The sequence below is a fragment of the Hyla sarda genome, chromosome 3 (assembly GCF_029499605.1).
Source record: "Hyla sarda isolate aHylSar1 chromosome 3, aHylSar1.hap1, whole genome shotgun sequence".
Taxonomy (NCBI): Eukaryota; Metazoa; Chordata; class Amphibia; order Anura; family Hylidae; genus Hyla; species Hyla sarda.
In genome coordinates, this window is record NC_079191.1 from 291,337,386 (window position 1) to 291,356,740 (window position 19,355).

Here is a 19,355-nt window from a genome sequence, read left to right on the forward strand (position 1 = left end):
CTGTCTGTGACAGCCGGGATCATGCAAAAATACCGGGCGGTCGGGTCCCTGAGACCCGATCAGCCCGGTATCGCCGCAGATCGCAAGGCTGATTTCCCTTGCGATTTACGGCGATCGCCGACATGGGGGGCCTACATGGCCCCCCTCGGCGTTTGCCCTGGATCCCTGCTGAAGGATTTCAGCAGGGATCCGCTTCCGATCTCCGCCGGGTGAGCGGCGGAGACCAGGAAAAGACATGACGTATGCATACGTCATGGGTCCTTAAGACCCAGGGTGTGATGACGTATGCATACGTCATGGGTCCTGAAGAGGTTAAAGAGGTACTCCGGTAAAAAACTATTTTTTTTTAATCAACTGGTGCCAGAACATTAAACAGATTTGTAAATTACTTCTATTTAAACATCTTAATCCTTCCAGTACTTATCAGCTTCTGTATGCTCCACAGGAAGTTCTTTTCTATTTAAATTTATTTTCTGTATGACCACAGTGCTCTCTGCTGACACCTCTGTCTGTCTCAGGAACTGTCAAGAGCAGAAGCAAATCCCCAAACCTATCCTGCTCTTTACAGTTCCTGAGAAAGACAGAGGTGTCAGCAGAGAGCACTGTGGTCAGACAGAAAATTAATTTAAAAAGTAAAGAACTTCCTGTGGAGCATACAGCAGCTGATAAGTACTGGAAAGATTACGATTTTTAAATAGAAGTAATTTACAAATCTATTTACCGTTCTTGCACCAGTTGATTAAAAAAAGAAAAAATCACCGGAGTACCCCTTTAATAATTTTTGTTACAAAGTTCTACATTTGTTTTATCTGTCCATAGATCATTTTCCGACAATTGTGGAACATCCATGTAGTCTAGGGTAAACCTGAGATAGACAGCAAAGTTTTCTTGCACAACAGCAGCTTCCTTGTTGTGTATTTCCATGAATAAAATTCTTGGTCAGTATTTTTCTAATATTGGGCATAGGAACAGAAGTTGTTGCATGTTTGTAGAGTCTTCTTTCGGTCTTTTGCAGTTACCATTAGTTTCTTTTTTACCTCTTTTAGGAATTTCAATTGACCTCTCATGAACAGTGGGTGGCCCATCAGCTATCTATCCCTTATCCACAAGATAATGTTTAATCTTGGCATAACCCTTTAAAGATAGGAATACTGTATTTTCTGGCATATAAGACTACGTTTTAACCCAGAAAAATGTTCTCAAAAGTCGGGTGTCGTCTTATACGCCAGGTGTCGTCTTGTAGGGCGGGTGCTGCAGTCGGCCAGGCCGGGGTATGGATAGAGATAGAGCGGGGCACCTGGGGTATGGATAGAGAGATCGGCGCTGTGCCCATAAAAACATGCATCTTTCAACTGTACGGCCTGCCCTTGTATGTATACGATTACCGTACCTCTTTCTCTGCCTCTCAGATCTCGCTCCTGAGGACTGCAGTGAAGTGGTGCACATGTGCGAGATCTGAGGCGGCGTAGGCGTGAATGTGCAAGATCTGAGATATGGTGCCGGTGCGCATGTGCAAAATCTGACAGGCGGCGCTGGTGTGCATGTGCAAGATCTGAGAGGCAGAGAAGAAGGTACGGTATCAGGATACAATGGCGGGCCAGATGGGTGAAAGAGGCATGTACCGCTTTGATAGTCTTGGAGACAGGGAGGGCTGGGTAGACAGGGAGAGCTGACCAATCCAAGCAGGCTTTGTATACAACAACCAGCCAATCACTGGTAAGGTACCGTATATCGCGGTAGAGGGGTAGTCTTATACGGAGAGTATATCACAAACTCTATATTTTAACTGTAAAAGTTGGGGGTCGTCTTATGTGCCCAGTCGTCTTATACGCCGGAAAATACGGTACTTATAGGGGTTACACATTTTTGTACTACAAGAGTTCTGTAAAAAATTGTGGTCTATGTTTTGCCAAATGTTAATAAACTGAAGTCCAACCAAGTCTGTCGACCATAGGATATTTTGGGAATTGTAGTTTTCCAATAGTTGGGGGGCCAGCAGATCACTGATTTACACTATGATACTTATTTTTTTTTTGTAAAACTATTTATAATTTTTTTAGAAGAATATTTTCATATAATTACAGACAAAAAGCAACCAATGAAAGAAAAGTGTACACTATTTGGTTAGAAAAGAATAGTAAATCCCAATGCAGGAGATCATGTGGCATTAAAAAAAAAAGGATTAACAAATAAACTTAGATAAGGACTTGGTATAGTTTAGTCAATCCTCAGATAGGGCCATATAAACATGACAGCAAGCGGTTCATAGACAATAAACCAAGTATGATCCTTTTTAATTTTTTTTGTTAGCTTTTACACATGCTTAATCACAACCTACATATGGTAATTTAATAACTTAAACCCTACCCTTCAATTACCTGGTTGAACTTGATGGACATATGTCTTTTTTTGACCGTACTAACTATGTAACTATGTATGTAACTATGTAACTTCCTGTAAATCCTGTCATTTAGACCTTACACCACTGAAACACACTGTACATGATTGGTAAACCAGTCAGCAAACTTTACTATACATTGTGAAAATATCATCAGGTAGATATATAATCAGGTAGAACTTATCTTACAAAGAATAATATACATGTTAGTATAAGGGCAAGTGCATAACAGCCCATAAATCTAACTTGCATAGAGATAGGCAGACTTTTGGCAAGTTGAAAAAAGGTAAACATGTGCAGGGCCGAACTGGCCCACTGGGAAAATCCTGATAGGTGCCCACCCTGTGCTCGGCCACCTTACCCGGTCCCATAGAAGGGAGCATGGCCGGGACACCCACTCAACCTAGAATACAAAGTCTGCCACTAGTATCAGAGCTATAAGCTCCCAGTCCACCACCCACTCCACTCACTTTCTCTGAAGGACGTCTGCGTCAGATTTCACAGAAGTGTAATGATATGACGTCATCAAGCTGCTACTGGTAAGGCCGGACAGAATGGGACTGCGTGGGTGCAATGGGAAGGTAAGCTTTTTTTTTCTTTTTTATACAAATGCTGCTGGCAAATGAGAGGAGGGGGAAAGCCTGCCTGATAACCCATCGGCCTAATCTAAGGGGGGGTTACCTAGCTAACATGGAGGAAGGAAGGGGGGGCTACTTACCTACCTAATATAAAGGGAGGGAGAGATTTGCCTAGTTAATATAGATGGGGAGGGGAAGCTGCCTGGTTACCTACCTAGCTAATAGGGTGAAGGGGGTGGGAAATCTATTACCTAGCTAATATAGAGGGAGGTGGTGGGGAGAAGCCTACCTACCTAATATAAAGGGAGAAGGGATATTTACCTAGCTAATATGAAGGGGGGGGGTTTACCTAGCTAATAAGGAGGAAGGGCGCTAATGTGGGGGCACCAAGGAGGCCTTATGGGTGAACAGAGGGGGCCTAACTGCAACAAGCGGGCATAGAAAGAACCTAACTACTATATAGGAGCACAGAAAGGACCAAACTACTATTTTTTTTTTTTTTTAAACTTTATTTTAGTTTTAATTGTGTACAAGAACAAAAAAAGTAACACGGTCCATCCAATATCAAGGTCAGAATTACATGTGCGACCATATATAGCAGGATACACATATTCCAAAGGTTACATGACAAGAAAACAGAATACAAGGCATTATAGATCTTTGGTCCAGTCGAACCACATGTCAATACGTTGTTTAGAGAGTCCTAGGCGTTTGGCTATGAGACCCTCAAGAGTAAGATTGTGGCGTATCGCCGCTTTAATAGCCGGTAATTCCGGAACATCCGTTGATTTCCAACATTTAGCAATAGCTGTTCTAGTCACTGTGAGAACTTGGAACAAAATCGTAACATGCTTAGGAAGTAACAGGTCTACATTCATGGTCAACAGGGCCACCTCCGGACCCCACGCGAAGGGGACCTTAAGCAAGTGATCAAGTAGGCCCTTCACTCTTCCCCACAACATTTGCAACCTAGGGCAGGACCACCAAACATGCAGCAGTGACCCCTCTGCAGCATTGCATCTCCAGCACAGTGGTGAGACCGAGGGAAATATTTTAGCAAGTCTAACTGGGGTGTAGTACCACCTATGCATAAGTTTGCAGGAGGCCTCAAAGTGGTTAGCGCGCCTAGAGTGTTTTTTCGGTAGGGAAAATGCTAACTTCCACTGTTCGGCGGAGAATGTCATAGCTAAGTCTTGCTCCCACTTATCCTGAAAGGGGTAACGCTCCGGGCAATCTAGTTTTAGTATCTCAGAATACCCAATTGTAATGCCTTTCCGAAATGTCTCTCCATCCATGAAGTGGGATTCATAGGTCGTTTTAAGGGGAACCACCGGCCATTGTAGGGAGTACATGAAATGTCTCAGTCTAAGGTATAAGAAAAGGTCCTTATTGGAGATCCCATATATGTCAACTATTTTAGAAAACGGCAGCAGTCCATCCACGTCTACAACGTCAGCCAGAATTCTAATTCCCTTAGTCACCCAGTGTCGGAAGTCAATGTCAGGGAGGAATTGGCCGATTGCCTCTATGGGAACATTTTGTAGTCTGGGGGGAAGTAATCTAGTGCATATTGTAGACTTGCTCCACAGGCGAACTGCTGCTGCTATTGTAGAATAGGGAGAGGAAGGCGAAGAAGTAGGGTTGAAGCGAAGAGTCCATAGAAAATAGAAAAGTGATGCACAAGAAAGAAGGTTCGCTTCTATATCCACCCAGTGCGGCGGGTCTACTTGCCACCACCATTTTTTCATCTGGTCCAATAGGACTGCCTGATAGTAGGCCCGTAAATTAGGGACTCCCATCCCCCCTCTCTCCACAGATTGATACAACAAGGATGCTCTCGTCCTAGACCGCTTCCCAGCCCAAATAAAGCAGAGTATCATCCTCTGAAGCTGCGCTGTGTAGGAGGCCGGTACGATCACCGGCAGAGTCCTAAAAAAATATAGAACTTTAGGCAGTATCATCATTTTAGCAGTAGCTATACGTCCGGCCCATGAAATAGGTAGTGAAACATAGTGTTCCATAACCTTCCCAATTTGCGCCTTTAGAGCGGAAAAATTCACTGACACTAAGTTGTTGGGGTGAAGGGTTAATGATATGCCCAAGTAAGGGATCTGTTCTGTTGCCCAACTAAAGGGAAACAGCAGTTTCAGCTCATTCTCCAAGTCCCTAGGAACATTAATAGCCAGTATGTTGGATTTAGAGGCATTCAGCTTATAGTAGCTAACTTTGCTGAAGCTCTCCAAAGCTTCCATCACAGCTGGTAGGGAGGTTCGAGGCCAAGAGAGGCACAGGATAACGTCATCGGCAAAATGGCCGATTCGGTGATCCGTAGGGCCTACTGTTATGCCGGTGATGGTGGACGATTCCCTGATGTGCTGCGCAAACGGTTCCATAACTAGAGTAAAAATGATCGGGGACAGGGGGCACCCTTGTCTTGTCCCATTACTAAGAGGGAAGCTCCCGGATAAGGCACCGGACGAGAATACTCTTGCCGAAGGTGAGGCATAGAGGGCCATAATCGCTCGAATAAACGCAGGTGGAAATCGAAACTTCTGGAGGACCGCATGCAAATACCCCCAGTGCCCCCGATTGAACGCCCTCTCCGCACCCAAGGACAGGAGCATAGAAGGCGTCCGATCAGAGAGGGCTTTAGAAATCAGGTTCAGAAGGCGTCTTGTGCCATCGAGGGTCTGCCGCTGCCGCACAAAGCCCACCTGGTCCCTATTGACAAGAGATGGGAGGTATGTGTTAAGTCGAGACGCCAACACCATAGCGTACAACTTAAGGTCTATAGCTGCCTGGATCATCGGGGGGTTTACCCTCCTTGGGGATAGTAACTATCAGGACCTCCAACATCTCCCTCGGGGGCTGACCTAAGTCATTTATACTATTAAAGACTCTAGTCAGGTATGGAGCTACCAGGGTGTCAAATCTTTTATAAAAGTCATTCAAAATGCCATCCGGCCCTGGGGACTTGCCTTTTTTAAGGGAGTGGATACAGGAGGCCACCTCCTCTTCAGAAAAATGCCTATTAAGGTCTTCTGCCTGGTCCGTAGACAGAGCGGGGAGAGATACAGAAGAAAGGAAAGAAGAAATATCCTCAGCAGACGGCTGGTGTGTCAAGGGATCTAAGCGTAAATTGTACAGTTTTTCATAGTAGCTAGCGAAGCAATCAGCCATGCCCTTTGGGTCAGTAAGTTTACCACCCCGAGAGTCAGTTAGATAGGCTATTCTAGATTTAGCCACTTTTTTCTTTAGTTGTTTAGCTAAAATAGAACTAGTCTTATTGCCCTGCCAGTAGTACTTCATTTTGAGTCTCCTAAGTGCTAACTCGTAAGAGTGTAAAGATAAAGTGTGCAGTTCAGCCTGCAGTACCGTAAGTTCAGCAGCTGTCTCTGGTGAAAAGCAGACTTTATTAAGTCTGTGCAAATCTGCTATCTGTTGTTGTAGTTCTAATGTGCGAGACACTCTTTTCTTTCTCTCATGTGATGTCTGACTAATGAAATGGCCCCTAATGGTGGCCTTAAAGGCGCACCACAACGTAGTGTCCGCTACAGTCCTATCATCATTAACCTGAAAAAAAGCGGGGATAACTGCAGCGGTGGCGTCTGCATATTCTGGATTATTCAAGATCATGGAATTAAGCCGCCAGACAGAGACCGGATGATGAGTGTATGTCTCTCTAATAGTGACACTGATGGGAGAGTGGTCAGACCACTCCAGAGGCATAATTTTAGTCTATGCTATCAAGGGGAGCAGAGACCTAGACACTAAAGTGTAGTCTATGCGTGAGTAGGATTTGTGCGCAGTGGAGTAAAACGTAAAGTCCTTTTCAGTAGGATGTGTCACCCTCCATGCATCATATAACCCAAAGGTAGATACCATAGAGAAAAAACCTGTTGGGCCTATTCTGGAAGAAGCAGCTGTAGAATCAACCTGGGCCACATCGTCATGTTAAAATCTCCTAAGAGTACTATGTGACCTAGTGCTACCGTCTCCACTTTGAGCAGGAGTGATTTAAGAAATACACACTGGCGGCGATTAGGTGCATACACGGCTACCAAAGTATATTGTACCCCGTTAAGCATACATGTTAAGATTATATACCTCCCACCAGTATCAACATGGGTATGTTGAACAGAGATGGCCACAGAGTCACGTATAGCAATGGACACCCCCCTCTTTGTGCAGGGCATGGGAGTGAAACATGTGGGGATATCTTGCATGCTTAAGACGACCAGCATCGTCTAAATTCAGGTGCGTTTCTTGCAGTGAAAGAACATCGGCATCTAAACGCTTGGCTTCATGCCATACCAGAGAGCGTTTAAATGGCGAATTCAATCCCTTAGTATTAAGAGAAACCAGTTTAAGTACCATAACAATATAAAAGGGAGCCCTGAATCATAATTATCAACTTCATAGCAACAAACACATTCACCACCTCTGGTATCATTTGCCATCGCAGACCAACAAACAAAGGAAAAGCACAAAGAAAAGGGGAACAAGAACAAGGGAAACACATAAACACATATGTCAATAAAGGCCATGTGGTAAGCCTCAGTGGGGGACAAAAGTTCTCAAAATGTCCACAGCTGGGCCTGAAGATAAAAGAAAACAGCTGAAGAGTACCTAATCAGCGTCAGAAAAAAAAGGGGGTCAAAATAGAACCATAAAGACTGTACCGGATCCAGTCGCAGCAACCAAAGTCCATAAGTCCATATGACAGAGGGCAAGGTGGGGGATCCCAGTAAGTCAGTGTCACTTATTTTTCCGTTTACGGTTCGTGACCACGCTCCATTCCTCTTCTACTGCAGGTATAGGAGAAGGACCAGGGGACCGTGGTGATGATGCAGGAACACGTAAATTCCACTCACTGCAAAGATGCTCCAGTTCATCTGGTGTGGCCACCACCTTTTTAGAGCCATTACGGGTAATAATCATCTTGACGGGGAAGCCCCATTTGTAAGGAATCCCATGCTCCCGCAGCAATTTGGCTCCGGTACTGAATTCCCGTCATCTGGCCAGTGTAGCCGCCGAAAGATCCGTATACAATTGCAGGCCTTCAAATCTGTCAGGTAAAGTAGGTACATTGCGTGCTGCTTGCATTAGTTGGTCTTTTATATGGTAGAAATGCATGCGTAAGATAACATCACGCGGCACTGAGCCCGAGAGGGACTTCGGCTTGGGCAGTCTATGCACCCTGTTCATGAGCAGATCCAATGCGCTGGCATGAGGGAGAAGCAAGGTGAAAAAATCAGTCAAATAATCATTTAGTTCCTCGGTTTTGACCGACTCCGGCACCCCTCTAACTCTCAGGTTATTATGACGGGAGCAGTCCTCCACATCCGCAATCTTCAGTTTAAGAGCCAGCACTTCATCTTCTAAGGAGTTAGCCACATCCACCACAGCATTGTGCGAAGCCGTGAGCTCCGCCATTTTAGATTCAATATGGGAGGTACGGTTCCCTATACTAGCCAATTCAGTTTGTATACTGGAGACTGCTTTCTGTAGGTCAGCCTGTATAGAGCATTTCAATTCCGTTAGCAGACCTCTCATGACATGTTCTATAAGGGGTACCTGGTTGATCTCCTCCGTCCCTGGCGCAGGGGAGAATCGTACCTGGTGCATTTCTGGTCCGCTGGGTATGGACAGGGCCGCGGGCACTGGAGCATGGAGGTGTGCGCCGTTTGCTGAGGACGAGGCCGAGGCCGGAGAAGCACTCCCCGCAGATGGCGATGCAGAGCCGCTTGTAGAAGGCACTCCAGCGAGTTGAGGCGGGGAGGCCGCCGCGCCATCTTGATAGACTTCGGCAGCGGGGAAAAACGCTGTGAGTTTCATAGGACTCTTCTTCTTGTTGCCTCTCGTACGGATCATGATCCGACTGGCAGGTAGTTCCCCAACCGGTGGCAGCCGGTGAGGGGGTAATTAGTTAGGTACAGATGCTATAAAGCCGCTAGCAGGCCCAGAGAATAGCGGAGCACAGAGACTATGCGACCGCCGCCATGCGCTGCAGGACACGGCCCCCAAACTACTATTTAGGAGCATAGAGGGGCCCTAATATTATATGGGGCACAGAGGGGGGCTTTACTATGTGGGAGCACAGAGGGGGCTTTTACTATGTTTGGCAATATTGATGGAAAGTTTGCATAGAGATAAGTTTGGTGCTGAAGCGAAGAGCCTAAAATGTTTGCCTGGAAGATTCTGCAAAGACAAGTCTTGGCCGGAAGAAGTCTTCATGATGCCCAGGACAGATGGAGAAGAAAAGTAAAAGTGAATGACTGACCTGTTATTCACTGGATGTAACTGTATGCATGTAGTGTTAGTGTCTACCTGTAGATGGGCACTGTATGGGTAGAATCCTGGTCTTTGCATAGTGGATTTTATTTAGCGGCAGTGTGTGGATATTAGTCAGTCTGTGGTTGTAGTGGTTATGGTTTATAGGTTTTATTTGTCCCTTGTATTATTGGTAATATCGTTCTTGGTATACAGGATTTGGTCAGTAACATTTTGAAGGTGATATGTATGGCGATAATATTCCTTGTTTTATACTGGTATTATTGGTAATATTGATCTCAGTTTACAGGATTTGGTCATTAACAGTATGATGGTAATGCGTATGGTGATAATATTTTCTCTTTGCATACTGATATTATTGGTAATACTGGTCTCAGTATACAGGATTTTCATATGCAATACTTCAGTTCCTCCACAGAACCTTTTTCAAGCATTGGCACCATTTTTCACTCTAATGGACTGCTGCGCCTTGTTAATTATTTTTCTGTGATTGGGTCTTGGATGCTGGCACCATTTCATTGAAACATATGGCGAAGTTGTGCTGTATATATATATATATATATATATATATATATATATATATATGTTACAGTTAAAACTGTTTTTTAGTTAAACTAGTTTTCCCTAGTGAAAACCAGTTTTGATTAAACGCCTCTGTGAAAACTAGGATTTGCTGCTTTTTCCAAGTTCATAAAAGATTTTTCTTTGCTTTTTCTTCAACATGTGTAGAGTTACAGGCAACATTTCTGTTGACTCATCCAGATTTAATCAAGCAGCACAGATCACTTATCACTTATCGTTGCTTGATGACTCTGTAACTCTAATGTATTTTGCAATATTCACTGGGGGTGCTGCAATAATCCCTTGTCTCTCTCTCGATATATGTATAAAGGATAGAAGCAGGACATCCAATTTAAAAGTTCCACATGGGTGCACGCATGTATAGGATTGTGGCACAGCGATCCAAGCTGATATAATATAGGATAAATGCAGCACACCAAGTATAGTCCAAAAGAAGTGTGATTTATTCCATGGTGTATTCCAGTAACTGTTACTGTGATATACCATGGAATAAACAGCACTTCTGTTATATATACTGTTTTATACACTGCTCAAAAAATAAAGGGAACACTAGGATAACACATCCTAGATCTCAAGGAATGAACTAATCGTATGAAATACTTTCATCTTTACATAGTTGAATGTGTTGACAAAAAAAATCACACAAAAATGATCAATGGAAATCAAATTTATCAACCCATGGAGGTCTGGATATGGAGTCACACTCAAAATCAAAGTGGAAAACCCCTCTTCAGGCTGATCTAACGTTGATGTAATATCCTTAAAACAAGTTAAAATGAGGCTCAGTAGTGTGTGTAGCCTTCACGTGCCCGTATGACCCCCCTACAACGCCTGGGCATGCTCCTAATGAGGTGGCGGATGGTCTCCTGAGGGATGTCCTCCCAGACCTGGACTAAAGCATCCGCCAACTCCTTGACAGTCTGTGGTGCAACGTAGCGTCGGTGGATGGAGCGAGACATGATGTCCCATATGTGCTCAATTGGATTCAGGTCTGGGTACAGGCGGGCCAGTCCATAGCATCAATGCCTTCCTCAAGCAGGAACTGTTGACACACTCCAGCCACATGAGGTCTAGCATTGTCTTGCATTAGGAGGAACCCAGGGCCAACTGCACCAGCATATGGTCTCACGAGGGGTCTGAGGATCTCATCTCGGTACCTAATGGCAGCCAGGCTACTTCTGGCAAGCACATGGAGGGCTGTGCGGCCCCCCAAAGAAATGCCACCCCACCAAACCGGTCATGCTGGAGGATGTTGCAGGCAGTAGAACTTTCTCCACGGCGTCTCCAGACTCTGTCACGTCTGTTACATGTGCTCAGTGTGAACCTGCTTTCATATGTGAAGAGCACAGGGCGCCAGTGGCGAATTTGCCAATCTTGGTGTTCTCTGGCAAATTCCAAACGTCCTGCACAGTGTTGGGCTGTAAGCACAACCCCCACCTGTGGACGTCGGGCCCTCATACCACCCTCATGGAGTCTGACCGTTTGAGTGGACTGCTGGAGGTCATTTTGCATGGTTCTGGCAGTGCCCCTACTTGCAGAAAGGCGGAGGTAGCGGTCCTGCTGCTCGGTTGTTGCCCGCCTACGGCCTCCTCCATGTCTCCTGATGTACTGGACTGTCTCCTGGTAGCGCCTCCATGCTCTGGACACTATGCGAACAGACACAGCAAACCTTCTTGCCACAGCTCGCATTGATGTGCCATCCTGGATGAGCTGAACTACCTGAGCCACTTGTGTGGGTTGTAGACTCAGTCTCATGCTACCACTAGAGTGAAAGCACCACCAGCATTAAAAAGTGACCAAAACATTAGCCAGGAAGCATCGGAACTGAGAAGTGGTCTGTGGTCACAACCTGCAGAACCACTTCTTTATTCTTGCTAAATGCCTATTATTTCCACCTGTTGTCTGTTCCATTTGCACAACAGCATGTGAAACTGATTGTCAACCAGTGTTGCTTCCTGAGTGGACAGTGTGATTGACTTGGAGTTACATTGTGTTGTTTAAGTGTTCCCTTTTTTTTTTTGAGCAGTGTATATACCCACACACACAAACACACACACATGTATACGGTGTCCATTTTAGGACATCCTCAGTCATCAGCTGTACCTCCCTCCTCTGTCAGCCAAAATGGCATTCCGGCTCATCCCTCCTCCGTCAGGCGTCAGCCAAAACCTTTGTCATCCTAAACTCTGTCATGCCGCCTCAGACGAAAATGAAAGTGCTGAGTCAGCAGAGCTTCGGCAGAGCTGCTGGCACAGACACTGTGATTGGTTGATGGGAGGGTGTGTGCAGTCCCGCTCCACTGTTTCGACACACTTCTTTACAAACCCTAATCTCTCATGTACCCAGCTTTTCCCGATTCCTGCAAAACAAACCTACGCTCTCAGCTTTTCCCGATTCCTGCAAAACCTACAGTTATGTACTCAGCTTTTCCCGATTCCTGCAAAACCTACAGTTATGTACTCAACTTTTCCCGATTTCTGCAAAACCTAAAGTTATGTACTCAGCTTTTCCTGAGTCCTGAAAAACCTACAGTTATGTACTCAGCTTTTCCCGATTCCTGAAAAACCTACAGTTATGTACTCAGCTTTTCCCAATTCTTGAAAAACCTACAGTTATATACTCAGCTTTTCCAGATTCCTGCAAATCTTACACTCATATACCCAGCTTTTCCAGATTCCTGCAAATCTTACACTCATGTACCCAGCTTTTCCAGAGTCCTTCAAATCTTACACTCATGTACCCAGCTTTTGCAGATTCCTGCAAATCTTACACTCATGTAACCAGCTTTTCCAGATTCCTGCAAATTACACTCATGTACCCAGCTTTTCCTGATTCCTGCAAATCGGGAAAAGCTGAGTACATGAGAGTGTAGGATTTGTAGGAATCTGGAAAAGCTGGGTACATGAGTGTAATTTGCAGGAATCTAGAAAAGCTGGGTACATGAGTGTAAGATTTGCAGGAATCAGGAAAAGCTGGGTACGTGAGTGTAAGATTTGCAGGAATCTGGAAAAGCTGGGTACTTGAGTGTAAGATTTGCAGGAATCTGGAAAAGCTGGGTACATGAGTGTAAGATTTGCAGGAATCAGGAAAAGCTGGGTACATGAGTGAAAGATTTGCAGGAATCTAGAAAAGCTGAGTACATAACTGTAGGTTTTGCAGGAATTGGGAAAAGCTGAGTACATAACTGTAGGTTTTTCAGGAATCAGGAAAAGCTGAGAGTGTAGGTTTGTTTTGCAGGAATCGGGAAAAGTTGAGAACATGAGAGATTATTGTTTGTAAAGAAATGTGTCAAAACAGTGGAGCGGGACTGCACACACCCTCCCATCAACCAATCAGTGTCTGTGCTAGCAGCTCTGCCGAAGCTCTGCTGACTCAGCACTTTCATTTTTGTCTGAGGCATGACAGAATTTAGGATGACAAAGGTTTTGGCTGACGCCTGACGGAGGAGGGATGAGGCGGGACGCTGTTTTCACTGAAGCTTGACGGAGATACAGCTGACGGCTGATGCTGTCCTAAAAGGGACACCGTACATGTATATCAATCTGTCAAGACATATATATACATCCACAAAAATGGTGCAGCACTCCAAAAAAATTCAAGGTCCAAAAAGGTTTATTTCACTTCATATCAGTAGCAACCTTTCAGATCACACAGGATCCTTTTTCAAGCTCATACAAACATACATTATGGGGGAACATATACCCATGTGAACAATTCCACAATTATCAAACAATAGTGTCAATTAACATATGCAATGTAAAAAAGTGCATATACTGTAAACGATATTATAGATAAAGTGCAGCAGTGGTAAGTGCATATTAAAGTGGCACATAGTGGGTTAAAAACATTCAAATCGCTTGAAAGAACTCTTAGAATTTCATACAGAATCATATAACACATTAAATACATACACCTGTATTTGTAATTATATTCATGTGTTTCAATATACAGGATAAAAAATGAGAAGGAGGAACACTCACCTGTAAAAAGCAGTAATGGGTCCAGCTAGCGTGGACAGTTCTCCACTGCGCAGATGCAAAAAGGCCGTAATGGAATACGTGAGGGGTTTGTCAAATGACTCTCCCGATCACGTAATCCGCGTCTTCGGGCTTCTAAAGATCATGTGACCGTTGTCATGGAGAGAACCGACGCCTTCGCTCGCTCTCTCCATTATTCCCCGTTCTAGATATTGTAACTATGTACTGTGTCTAGAGAGGTGTACTATAGTACCTAAAACATACAATTAGACATTTTAGTAAATGTGTTGTAAATCTATATGTGTTTAATAACTTAAAGAAACCTATATAGCGTCAGAATGGAGAATAGTGAATCTACAATGGTTATATGGGGACACATTCTAAGATCATGGAAAATATAAAAAAATAAAAAAAAATTATTAATTAAAAAGGAAATAAAAAATAAAAAGTAAAATATATATGAAAGAATATATATATATATAAAAAAAAAAAAATATATATATATATATATATATATATATATATATATAAATGAGAAATAAAAAAAGGAAAACATTTTTTTTAAGAAAAAAGGAAACAATATTGGTCCTGATATCATACTGCGATGACACTGACCTCTGGACCTCACAAATTAAAGGGGACCCATATATTAACTCTCTAATAACTACGCCCAACGCCATGGGACTAGTGTCGAGAGGCCCATTGTCCATGTACCCCCAGGCATCAGTCAAAGGCAGAGTCCCCAGAACCGAGTAACTAAACCCGTGTCCAGGGGCTCCACCACCATAGTCTAAAATGGAGCGTGCCCGCTTATTCAGCAGTGCCATATCAACCTGAGTGGGTCCCTCTACAGCAGGGACCCTTAAACTTTTTAAATGGGAGGCCAGTTCACGGTCCCTCAGACCGTTGGAGGGCCGGACTATAGATAACAAAACATGAACAAATTCCTATGCACACTTATATATCTTATTAGTGGACTACCACTTTAAGTACGCAGCACAGTTCCCCACACATTAGATTGGCAGTATAGATCCCCCACATTAGGTTGTAGTTCCCACACATTAGGGTTGGCAGTACAGTTCCCCTACATTAGGGTTGGCAGTACAGTTCCCCCACATTAGATGCAGTACAATTCCCTCACATTAGGTGCAGTACAATTCCCCCACATTAGGTGCAGTACAATTCCCCCACATTAGGTGCAGTACAGTTCCCCTACATTAGGTGCCGTACAGTTCCCCCACATTAGGTGCAGTATAGTTCCCCCACATTAGGTGCAGTAAAGTTCCCACACATTAGGTGCAGTACAATTCCCCCACATTAGGTGCAGTACAGTTCCCCCACATTAGGTGCAGTACAGTTCCCCCATATTAGGTGCAGTATAATGTTCCCCCACATGACCTTGCAGAAGGGTTGAATTGTAAAGTAGCAATCTTTGCAGATGACACTAAACTCTGTAAAGCGGTAAACACAATAGAGGACAGTGCACTGTTACAAATGAATCTGGATAGGTTGGAGGTTTGGGCTGGGAATTGGCAGATGAGGTTCAACACTGATAAATGTAAAGTAATGCACATGGGGAAGAAAAATCCGAGCTGGGATTATGTATTAAATGGGAGAACACTTGGGACGACTGACATGGAAAAGGACTTAGGAGTCTTAGTTAACAGTAAATTTAGCTGTAGTGACCAGTGTCGGGCAGCTGCTGCCAAGGCTAATAAAATCATGTGGTGCATCAATAGGGGCATAGATGCCCACGACAAGGAAATCATTCTACCGCTGTACAAATCACTAGTCAGACCACACATAGAGTACTGTGTACAGTACTGGGCACCAGTGTACAAGAAATATATAGTGGAGCTGAAGAGGGTTCAAAAACGGGCAACCAGAGTAATACGGGGAATGGGAGGACTACAGTACCCAGAAAGATTATCAGAATTAGGGTTATTTAGTTTAGAAAAAAGAAGGCTTAGGGGAGACCTAATAACTATGTATAAATATATCAGGGGTCAGTACAGAGATCTCTCCCATGATCTATTTTTACCCAGGACTGTATCAATAACAAGGGGGCATCCTCTGCGCCTAGAGGAAAAAAGGTTCCTACACCAGAACAGATACGGGTTCTTTACTGTAAGAGCAGTGAGACTGTGGAATTCTCTCCCGGAGGAGGTGGTCATGGTGAACTCTGTAATAGAGTTCAAATAGAGTTTTGGAGAGTAATAACATTACTGGTTATGTATATTAGATTTATAGGGACAGAATGTTGATCCAGGGATTTATTCTGACTGCCATATTTGGAGTCGGGGAGGATTTTTTACCTCTAGTATCAGGGTTTTTTGCCTTCCTCTGTATCAACTCAACTCAATAGGGACTTATTAGGGTTATAGGTTGAACTTGATGGACGCTGGTCTCTTTTCAACCTTATGAACTGTGTTACTATGTTACATTAGGTGCAGTATAATGTTCCCCCACAATAGGTGCAGTATAATGTTCCCCCACATTAGGTGCAGTATAATGTTCCCCCACATTAGGTGCAGTATAATTTTCCCCCACATTAGGTGCAGTATAATGTTCCCCCACATTAGGTGCAGTATAATGTTCCCCCACATTAGGTGCAGTATAATGTTCCCCCACATTAGGTGCAGTATAATGTTCCCCCACATTAGGTGAAGCATGTTCCCCCACATTAGGTGCAGTATAGATCCCCCAAATTAGGTGCAGTATAGCTCCCCACATTAGGTGCAGTATAGCTCCCCACATTAAGTGCAGCATGTTCCCCCACATTAGGTGCAGTATAGATCCCCACATTAGGTGCAGTATGTTCCCCCACATTAGGTGCAGTATGTTCCCCCACAGACATACAGCCTCCAGCCATACAGTGTATGGCACGAGGCTTTATGCCTGTGTTCTGCCCCACTTACTAATAAATAATATTGTATAAAAATGTATCAAATAATGTATAAAATATTTATAAAATAAATATTATTGAGTAAAAATAATATACAATAATTGTACCATACAGTTAGAGACTGAATAGCTGTAGGGTCCTTACAGCCCAGTCTCAATGTTACAAACTTACAGTATACTGATACAGATATAGACACTCGCATAAATCATATCTATATCTACTTCAGTATACTGTAAATTTGTAACATTGAGACTGGACTGTAATGGCCCTACAGATATTCAGTCTCTAACTGTATGGTACAATTATGATATATTATTTTTACTTTAATAAATATTTTATACATTATTTTATATGAATTATTTATTATTTAGAGGTCAGCTACTTTGTGTTTTAAAACAGGTAATATTTTAAAGTATTTTTGTTTTCACAGCTGTATGATGTCAAGAATATATGTCATTTAAATTCATTAAGTAACCTTATGCTACGTAATCTTACATTAAGCTTATCTACCATAATTTAGTAACTCTTTATGGTTACTTTCAGAACTTAGAAGACTGAAAATACATCAGAACCTGTACAAAAAAAAGCTACAGAATGCAATGTTCTAATATCAAAAACATTCTTGTTCTATCATTTGGAATCCTACTTTTGTATACTGCTTATATGGGACTTCAGACTCTGCAGGTAAAGTACCAACTAGCAAAAATGTTAATAAATTAAAAAAATTAAAAAAATTAATTAAGGAAAATATGGTTGATGGTAAGACAAACAGTGATTGAGGAGGGTGGCATAGAAGGGGCCAAAGGACCTACACAGTTAGTTATTGCACTAATCTTTGCACAGAAGGGAAGCCCTGCACTAGAACCTAAGCTGGTATATCCTTATACTCCCTAGATAGATAGGTGACAGCTATCTCAAGGGCCTACTTAGGTTCTCATTAGCTGTGACACTTAAAGTATCAGTTGCTATCTTTGAACGATATAGGGGGCCATTTTTGTAGTGTATGTATCCACCTACTTTCTGTTTAAAGAAGGAAGGATACCCCTTCATGCTTTTTCTGAGCCAAAGAAGGTTAAATTCCTTGCATCACCTCCATGATATGTATTAATGGGCATGGCCACCAGTGTGTCACTTTTGTTACTGATGTCCCCTAAATGTTCCAGGACAGGTTTTCGGATTTCACTAATAATTTTGCCTACATATGTGATGGAACAAGAAATGTGGCCACATGTATAACTGCCTTTAATCAACAATTTATGAAGTCTCTGATTGTGTATATTTTTTTCTGATTCCGCATATGATATTGTCCGGGTTTTAGGGCACATAAAAGTAAAATGGATGATCCAGACCTATCCATCCAAGTAGAGGTTAGCAGATGTCTAAGGCGCATAAACTCTCCCCTGTTACGCTGAGCGCTCCGGGTCCCTGCTCCTCCCCGGAGCGCTCGTGGCGTTCCTCTCTCTGCAGCGCCCCGGTCAGACCCGCTGACCGGGAGCGCTGCACTGACACTGCCGGCGGGGATGCGATTCGCATAGTGGGACACGCCCGCTCACGAATCGGATCCCAAGTCACTCACCTGTCCCGGCCCCCGGCTGTCTTGTCCTGGCGCGCGTGGCTCCGCTCCTTAGGGCGCGCGCGCCAGCTCTCTAAGATTTAAAGGGCCAGTGCACCAGTGATTGGTGCCTTGCCCAATCTGTCTAATTAGCTTCCACCTGCTCCCTGTCCATATTACCTCACTTCCTCTGCACTTCGTTGCCGGATCTTGTTGCCTTGTGCCAGTGAAAGCGTTTAGTGTTGTCCAAAGTATGTGTTCCAGATCTCCTGCTATCCTCATTGACTACGAACCTTGCCGCCTGCCCCAACCTTCTGCTACATCTGACCTTGCCTCTGCCTAGTCCTTCTGTCCCACGCCTTCTCAGCAGTCAGCGAGGTTGAGCCGTTGCCGGTGGATACGACCTGGTTGCTACCGCCGCAGCAAGACCATCCCGCTTTGCGGCGGGCTCTGGTGAAAACCAGTAGCAACCCTAGAACCGATCCACCGACACGGTCCACGCCAATCCCTCGCTGACACAGAGGATCCACATCCAGCTAGCCGAATCCTAACATCCCCTTTATGATACACAATCTGTGAGTAGTTATTACTTCCATTATTGATGTTGAAGAGTTTCCCTGTTATAGGTCCATATCATTCTAATAAAATCCTCTTTAGGTTGTGGAGTGAGAAGATGCTTTCTTGGTATATCTAAAGCATTTTTGTAGGCCCATGCAAGATCTGTTGCTTATCTGATTTAGTTGACTGCTGCCTGTGGCAGTTTCTTTCCTATAACTTGTGGTACATAATATTCCTAAATTATCCCTTGAAATTAATACATCCAAGAATGCTAGGGAGTTGGCATCCATGACATGAGTGAAAGTGAAGCTAATCTTATTGTCATTCAGAGAATTCACAAATGCCTCAAATTCAGTTTGTTCAGTGGATATCTTCAGAGTGTGAGGAAAGAAGAAAATGACTGCTGATTACAGACGCTTCTCCACGTCCGTTCTTTTGTTGGTAAAAAACTGAGAGAAACTCAGATATAAATGCAAAAAAGGAAGGCTTTATTAGCCCAAAATAAAAATAA

At 43.7% G+C, this 19,355-nt stretch overlaps 1 protein-coding gene across 1 annotated transcript in view; it reads left to right on the forward strand.

The window, feature by feature from the left end:
* Positions 1–17,328: 17,328 nt before the first annotated feature.
* Positions 17,329–19,355, forward strand: part of LOC130360771 (protein unc-93 homolog A-like) — a 193,126-nt gene continuing 191,099 nt past the window's right edge. Inside the window, exon 1 of the mRNA XM_056563340.1 lies at positions 17,329–17,418. Within this exon, the coding sequence (XP_056419315.1) occupies positions 17,329–17,418 (90 nt within the window). The remainder of the gene's footprint in view (positions 17,419–19,355) is intronic.